The following is an 8,909-nucleotide window of genomic DNA, read 5'->3' as shown; positions in this document are numbered from 1 at the left end:
CAGTGAGCTGGACACAGTCAAGATACTGTATGAATGTAGTGATTATCAGTGAGCTGGACACAGTCAAGATACTGTATGAATGTAGTGATTATCAGTGAGCTGGACACAGTCAAGATACTGTATGAATGTAGTGATTATCAGTGAGCTGGACACAGTCAAGATACTGTATGAATGTAGTGATTATCAGTGAGCTGGACACAGTCAAGATACTGTATGAATGTAGTGATTATCAGTGAGCTGGACACAGTCAAGATACTGTATGAATGTAGTGATTATCAGTGAGCTGGACACAGTCAAGATACTGTATGAATGTAGTGATTATCAGTGAGCTGGACACAGTCAAGATACTGTATGAATGTAGTGATTATCAGTGAGCTGGACACAGTCAAGATACTGTATGAATGTAGTGATTATCAGTGATCTGGACACAGTCAAGATACTGTATGAATGTAGTGATTATCAGTGAGCTGGACACAGTCAAGATACTGTATGAATGTAGTGATTATCAGTGAGCTGGACACAGTCAAGATACTGTATGAATGTAGTGATTATCAGTGAGCTGGACACAGTCAAGATACTGTATGAATGTAGTGATTATCAGTGAGCTGGACACAGACAAGATGATGTATGCATGTAGGTCCATTATTATTTCTACACAGGTTTTAATCACTTGAAAGTATATTGCTATATATATATATATATATATATATATATTTTAAATATGTGGTACTCAAACCACCCGCGGGCCGGATGTTTCCCTGGTTCAGGTTGATAGATAGAGAGCCCTGGACATCCACATACTTTCCCTGGGTTGTACTGTCAGTGACAGCCAGCACAGAGCCAGATACATCCACATAGTTTCCCTGGGTTGTACTGTCAGTGACAGCCAGCACAGAGCCAGATACATCTACATAGTTTCCCTGGGTTGTACTGTCAGTGACAGCCAGCACAGAGCCAGATACATCCACATAGTTTCCCCGGGTTGTACTGTCAGTGACAGCCAGCACAGAGCCAGATACATCCACATAGTTTCCCTGGGTTGTACTGTCAGTGACAGCCAGCACAGAGCCAGATACATCCACATAGTTTCCCTGGGTTGTACTGTCAGTGACAGCCAGCACAGAGCCAGATACAATACTTATATGTCTAGGACGGCAGGACTGTTCGCCGTGGCGTCCACTTAACGAGTCCTGTAACAACAATATATTCCGTTCATTTAGCAGACACCATTATCCACAGTAATTTAGTTATGTGTGCATATATTTTACATATAGGTGGCCCCGGGAATTGAACCCACGACCCTGACGGTGTAAGCTCCATCCTCTACCAACGGAGCCAAACAGGACAACTGAAGTGTGTGTGTGTCTGTGTGTGTGCGTGCGTGTGTCTGCTCGTGTGTGTGTGTGCGTGTGTCTGCGCATGTGTCTGCGCGCGTGTGTGTGTGCGTGTGTCTGCGCGTGTGTCTGCGCGCGTGTGTCTGCGCGTGTGTCTGCGCGCGTGTGTGTGTGTGCGTGTGTCTGCGCGTGTGTGCGTGTGTCTGCTCGTGTGTGTGTGCGTGTGTCTGCGCGTGTGTGTGTGTGCGCGTGTGTGTATAAAGGCATCAGCATTCTTCAGTTCGGCTGAATGAGTGTGCTTGCGTACTCCCTTAAACCTTCGCTTGAAAAACTGTAGTACTGTTTGTCCATTTGAATACACTTCCTTAAAATTAACAGTAAACATTACACATACATAAGTTTCAAAACAGTAAAGACATTACAAATATCATATTATATATATATATACAGTGTTTTAGCAATGTACAAATGTACAGATTCCCCTCTCTCTCTCTCTGTCTCTCTTTCTCTCTCTCACTGTCTCTCTCTCTCTGTCTCTCTCTCTGTGTCTCTGTGTCTCTGTGTCTCTGTCTCTCTCTGTCTCTGTCTCTCTCTCTCTCTCTCTCTCTCTCTCTCTCTCTCTCTCTCCCTCCCTCGATGTAGTGTGTGTAGTTGGGCACTAACCGTGTGATAAATACCTCTGTGGTTTCAGGCTGTGATGAATACCTCTGTGGTTTCACGGCTGTGATGAATACCTCTGTGGTTTCAGGCTGTGATGAATACCTCTGTGGTTTCAGGCTGTGATAAATACCTCTTTGGTTTCAGGCTGTGATGAATACCTCTGTGGTTTCAGGCTGTGATGAATACCTCTGGTCAGATGCTTGGGGTTTCAGGCTGTGATGAATACCTCTGTTGGTTTCAGGCTGTGATGAATACCTCTGTGGTTTCAGGCTGTGATGAATACCTCTGTGGTTTCAGGCTGTGATGAATACCTCTGTGGTTTCAGGCTGTGATGAATACCTCTGTGGTTTCAGGCTGTGATGAATACCTCTGTGGTTTCAGGCTGTGATGAATACCTCTGTGGTTTCAGGCTGTGATGACAGGCTCAGACAAGCAGCCGTGTAATGACCTCTCTCTGTGTGTCTCTCTCCTCTCTACCTTTATTCTCAAGAATAACAAACATACAGAGGAGAGAAAGGAGAGAGAGAGAGAGAGTCTGCAGCACCCAGCCTCACCCTACTAGAATCTGAAGTCAAATGTCTACTGCTTGCTGATGATCTGGTGCTTCTGTCCCCAACCAAGGAGGGCCTACAGCAGCACCTAGATATTCTGCACAGATTCTGTCAGACCTGGGCCCTGACAGTAAATCTCAGTAAGATAGGTCCAGTTGCCAGGACAACAAATACAAATTGTATCTAGACACTGTTGCCCTAGAACACAGAAAGAGTTATACCCACCTCAGCCTTAACATCAGCACCACAGATAACTTCCACAAAGTTGTGAACTATCTAAGAGACAAGGCAAGAAGGGTCTTCTATGCCATCAAAGGGAACATAAATCCTGACATCCCAATTAGGATCAGTTATAGAACACATTTCCCTCTACGGTGGTGAGGTTTGACGTCACAAACTGGGACAAACCCCCAATTCAGACTCTGCATGCAGAATTCTGCTCAATTATACTTTGTCTTCAATGCAAAACCCCTAACAATGCATGCAGAGCAGAATAAGGACTATACCCACTAGTTATCAACATACAGAAAAGATCTGTTAAATTCTACAACCACCTAAATGGAAGCAATGCCCACATATTCCACCACAACGTCCCCACCTACAGAGAGATGAACCTAGAGAAGATTCCCCTCAGCAAACTGGTTCTGGGGCTCTGTTCACAAACACAAACACACCCCACAGAGCCCCAGCACAACAGCAAAATTATAGACCCAACAAATCACGAGAGAAAAAAAAAGATAACCATTTGACATACTGGAAAGAATCAACCAAAAAACAGCCAATTGGAATGCTGTCTGGCCCTAAACAGAGAGTGGTAGAATTACCAAAATTAAGAAAATCCTTGACTAGTTAAAAAAAACAAATACAACATTGATAAATTCCGATATTTGTTCGGCAAAATACCACCATCAAATCACAGCAGCAAGATGTGTGGGCCGTTGCCATGAGGCCATGGAAACCAACAACGGTGTAAAAACCACCAATACTTATCTGTTTATTTATCTTCCCCCACTATTCATACTACAAGTATTTACACATCTCTAAAACACTCCTAGATGATAATATAACACTTGAAAATGACTGTTCGTTTCTAATCGTTTTTTGTTGATGTTGTTAAGATTTTCTTCTTAGTTTTGTTTGTTTATTTCACTTGTTTTAGCAATGTAAACATGTTTCCCATGTCAATAAATCCCTTTGAATTGAACTGTGGGAGGGAGGGAGGGAGGGGGAGAGGGGGAGGGAGGGAGGGAGGGAGGGGAGGGGGAGAGGGGGGAGGGAGAGGAGGGAGGGAGGGGGAGGGAGAGGGAGAGAGGGGGAGGGAGAGAGGGAGGGAGGGAGGGAGGGGGAGAGGGAGAGAGGGAGAGGGAGGGGGGGGGAGGGGGAGGGAGGGAGGAGGGAGGGAGGGAGGGAGGGAGGGGGAGGGAGGGAGGGGCGATGGAGGGAGAGAGAGAGAGAGAGAGAGCACAGCCCACAGGTGAGAGCTTTGCCTCGAATCGCTTGCATCCAAGAACAATGAGAATATTAACTTTGAGACCTTTGAAATCACACACACACACATAGAGAGGGAGGAGCGGCCTGCTCTCCCTTTGTGCCTCTTTCCTCAATCTTTTATCCTCAGTCAGTTTGAGGAATGTTTTTTTTCTTTCTCAAGCGTAAATACTATGTCCTCAATAGCCAGGGAGCTAGCTGGTTGGATTTACGATAATTCCCCTTGGCCTTACATCGGCCGACTTCAAAGAGAACGGCCCACGAACAGCCTGTCATTTTGTGGAAGAAATGTTTTCCCTCCCTGGTGTTGTCATTTTCCTTTTACCACCAGTTCCTAATGAACTCTGGATGTGTGTCCAAAACAGCACCCTAATCCCTATATAGTGCACTACTATAGACCAGAGCTGGCACCCTAATCCCTATATAGTGCACTACTTTAGACCAGAGCTGGCACCCTAATCCCTATATAGTGCACTACTTTAGACCAGAGCTGGCACCCTAATCCCTATATAGTGCACTACTTTAGACCAGGGCTGGCACCCTAATCCCTATATAGTGCACTACTTTAGACCTGAGCTGGCACCCTAATCCCTATATTGTGCACTACTTTAGACCAGAGCTGGCACCCTAATCCCTATATAGTGCACTACTTTAGACCAGAGCTGGCACCCTAATCCCTATATAGTGCACTACTTTAGACCAGAGCTGGCACCCTAAACCCTATATAGTGCACTACTTTAGACCAGGGCTGGCACCCTAAACCCTATATAGTGCACTACTTTAGACCAGAGTTGGCACCCTAATCCCTATATAGTGCACTACTTTAGACCAGAGCTGGCACCCTAAACCCTATATAGTGCACTACTTTAGACCAGAGCTGGCACCCTAAACCCTATATAGTGCACTACTTTAGACCAGAGCGGGCACCCTAAACCCTATATAGTGCACTACTTTAGACCAGAGCTGGCACCCTAAACCCTTATATAGTGCACTACTTTAGACCAGAGCTGGCACCCTAAACCCTATATAGTGCACTACTTTAGACCAGAGCACTATGGGCTACATTGTATAGTGAGATAGTGCTCTATTGGCAGAACCTGACAGTTCCCTCTGCTCTGTCTCAGCTCTGGTTCTTCTGCTACACAAATTACTGACTACATTCTGCCGGCCCAGAAAGATGAAAGGACTGGAGAGAGAGAGGGGGATGTGGGAGAGACCGGGGGGATGGGGGGGGGGGGGGACCAAACTGACTGTAAGGGGGCTCTGTGCAAGAGAACCCTGTTTTGTGAACTATTAACCATTGAATGTCTAACCCTCTCAGAGAAGATACAAAAATACCAGCCTTTCCAGAAATCCTGATTCTGAATTCCCTTGGTTATTCCTTCGTGATCCAGGAATCTTCCAAATTGTATTTCTGGAAAACCTGGTCATTAGGGAAAGTTACCCGGAATTTTGCAACACTACAGTAGGCGTAGATTTTCAACCAATCACATAGTTGTCTATTTCACAGCTCTCTCTCTGAATACCGAGGGGTTTACCCATAAAGGACCTTGTTTACCTCGTGTGCTGTGCTCCTGTATCTTAACTTCGTGATCATAACTTTTCAGTCCTAGTTGTTTGTAGCTGTAGTATAACTGCTGTGTCTCCTTCCTGGGGTTTTTATTGGGCCCTTGCTTTCCTCTCCTTTAATCAAACCCTTTCCTGTGTGCTGAGTGGAGAGCAGCTCTTATAACAGGCCTCCCAAAAGGACACTCTACTAGTACTGCACTGTGAAGGGAATCGGGTGTCATTTAAGAGGCTTTTACACTGTCTTTCAAAGAGAAGCTACATTTCCTTCTGGTTGCCCTCTCTTGAATATTAAACCTATTACTTGTAATTTCCCGTGGTAGAATGAGTTGAACGGCTATAAAACAGTGATTAGGACAGATTTACCGACTGCTTGACGTCAGAACATTGTTAGTCGGCCTGTAAGGAAAATACAAGGCTCCAGACAGAAGATAACCATTAAGGCTTGTATAAACAGGGATTGGATGGGTGTGTATGTGTCTCTCTGTGTGTGTGTGTGTGCGTGTGTGTGTGTGTGTGTGTGTGTGTGTGTGTGTGTGTGTGTGTGTGTGTGTGTGTGTGTGTGTGTGTGTGTGGTGTGTGTGTGTGTATGTCTCTGTGTTTGTTTGTGTGTGTGTGTGTGTGTGTGTCCTGTCTAGTTGCTTTTCTTGTGCGAATTCCAGAAATGTCTGTTGTTTTTGGAGGATGATTGTGTAATGAAGGACGTGATATTGATTATACTTTTTGAGTCATAGCGCTTTGTAGTTGAAACATATTGTGAAATGTCGACATACAGTATTTAGTCAAGAGTTGGCGGTAGTGAAACAGTTTGTTTCTTTTATCTCCTCGTTTACAGACTTTTTTAAGACTTTAATTGAGTAGTTGTTGATAAGAATTCCTCTTAAATCTCTCAGCCACTGCATCATCAGGCTGGTCAAAAAGACTGGTTTTCCTGTTGACTCACTAATGGACTCAATGTTGGCCAGTCTGCTTCCTTAATCCTCTACCCCCCCCCCCTTTCTCCTTTCATCCCTCTACCCTCATCTGTCCTATCCTCTCTCCTCATTTCATCTTTCCTTCTGAGTCACTCATTTGAAATGAATAAAATACATGTTATGTTTAATCTGCTGTGTGTTCAGTCCAGTGTTGTAACCCTCCTCTGTCTCTCCGTCTCTCTGTCTCTCCGTCTCTGTCTGTCTCTCCCTATAGATTCCCAGGCTCTCCAGGAGTCGGGCGACAGATCCCACTGGTGCGTGGTTGCGTACTGGGAGGAGAAGACCCGTGTGGGGCGCCTCTACTCGGTCCAGGAGCCTTCCCTGGACATCTTCTATGACCTACCTCAGGGGAACGGCTTCTGCCTGGGCCAGCTCAGCTCCGACAACAAGAGCCCGCTGGCTCAGATGGTGCGGACCAAGATCGGCTACGGCATCCAGCTGAGTCGCGAGCCCGACGGGGTGTGGGTGTACAACCGCAGCTGCTACCCCATCTTCATCAAGTCGGCCACACTGGACAATCCCGACTCGCGGACCTTACTGGTCCATAAAGTGTTCCCCGGATTCTCCATTAAGGCCTTCGACTTTGAGAAGGCAGACAGCCTGCAGAGGCCTAACGATCACGAGTTCACACAGCAGCCGAGGACTGGGTTTACTGTACAGATCAGCTTTGTGAAGGGCTGGGGTCAGTGCTACACAAGACAGTTTATTAGTAGCTGCCCCTGTTGGCTGGAGGTCATATTCAACAACCAATAAAAACGGATTACCTTTGGATAACCTTCCTCCCCCCCTTCTTCCTCGTTCTCCTCATCCGAGGACCAGGAGGGAACGGAGGACACAGACTAGTCCCTCACCGTTCCTTTTTTTCCCAGAAGACAGTGCTTCAAAAAGGAAGATGTTTAAAGAAGAGACAAACAAAACCCAATAAACTTGTTTAATATGACAAATGACTCAAAGATTTAATTAAAAGTGAAATTAAAAGCGAAAATGTATTTTATGTTATATATATAAATATATTATTACTTGTAAATATGAAGACGTTTTATATGCATCATTATTTATGTATTGTGCAATGTGTTGATGAGAAAAATAAAATAAGATGCACTTTGCTTAATATAAATACAAACAAAGAAATGCCCAAATAAATAAGAGAAATTATATTTATCTACTGGTGTTTTTTTCTGTGGGTGCAGGTACTGAGGTACTAAGGTACTGAGGTACTAAGGTACTGAGGTTCTGAGGTACTGAGGTTCTGAGGTACTGAGGTTCTGAGGTACTGAGGTTCTGAGGTACTGAGGTTCTGAGGTGCTGAGGTACTGAGGTTCTGAGGTGCTGAGGTACTGAGGTTCTGAGGTACTGAGGTGCTGAGGTTCTGAGGTACTGGGGTACTGAGGTACTGAGGTGCTGAGGTACTGAGGTACTGAGGTGCTGAGGTACTGAGGTGCTGAGGTACTGAGGTGCTGAGGTACTGAGGTACTGAGGTACTGAGGTGCTGAGGTACTGAGGTGCTGAGGTGCTGAGGTACTGAGGTGCTGAGGTACTGAGGTGCTGAGGTACTGAGGTACTGAGGAACTGAGGTACTGAGGAACTGAGGTTCTGAGGTTCTGAGGTACTGAGGAACTGAGGTACTGAGGTGAATCCAGATGTTCTTGAATGATGATGTCTTCTGTAGGATGGAAATAGGCTGTAATGAGTAGCATACTAGAAACTAGACATCTGGTTTACACATTTAACTTAACAGTAAATGGCAGTCAGTTGAATGTTTTTAATTGCTCTTTTGTATATATATATTTTTTTAAGGCAACTGAATATTGACACAACACTATTCAACATGACACAAAATCCACACACTAACCCTGGCTAACCTTGGGCTTGATTCAATCCGTACAGCGGAAGTTTAGACCTATAACACATTCGAAATGTTACGGTCATTTCAGATTGAGTCATCATATGCAGCTTTTACTGTAAATGCAGTCTGGAGAACGGTGCCTTTATATTTCAATCGCGACACAATACAATTCTAATTTGCATATTGTTTTACAGCCTTTGTGTTAGCTTGACGTCATCCTCTGCTGCTAGCTCTGTAAACACTGCAACACGTGTTTACTCCCTAAACAATGTTGTCTAACAGCCGTAATTCAGGCCTCGTCGGGGCTTTATGCCCCATTCTTCTTGTAGTTTGCAGTCGTCTAACAGACTAACTCTGAAAACCAACATCACCATGCAGGACTGGTAGAGGTAGGCTGAAAACCAACATCACCGTGCAGGACTGGTAGAGTCAGGCTGAAAACCAACATCACCATGCAGGACTGGTAGAGTCAGGCCGAAAACCAACATCA

The 8,909-nt window shown here is 45.1% G+C and overlaps 1 protein-coding gene across 1 annotated transcript in view; it reads left to right on the top strand.

The window, feature by feature from the left end:
• Window positions 1-7,728, top strand: part of smad7 (SMAD family member 7) — a 40,015-nt gene extending 32,287 nt beyond the window's left edge. Inside the window, exon 4 of the mRNA XM_020484781.2 lies at window positions 6,788-7,728. Within this exon, the coding sequence (XP_020340370.1) occupies window positions 6,788-7,326 (539 nt within the window). The 3' untranslated portion in view covers window positions 7,327-7,728. The remainder of the gene's footprint in view (window positions 1-6,787) is intronic.
• The last annotated feature ends 1,181 nt before the right edge of the window (window positions 7,729-8,909 follow it).

Source organism: Oncorhynchus kisutch, linkage group LG6, assembly GCF_002021735.2.
Source record: "Oncorhynchus kisutch isolate 150728-3 linkage group LG6, Okis_V2, whole genome shotgun sequence".
In the NCBI taxonomy this organism is placed as follows: domain Eukaryota; kingdom Metazoa; phylum Chordata; class Actinopteri; order Salmoniformes; family Salmonidae; genus Oncorhynchus; species Oncorhynchus kisutch.
This window is presented reverse-complemented; position numbering and strand designations above follow the sequence as displayed.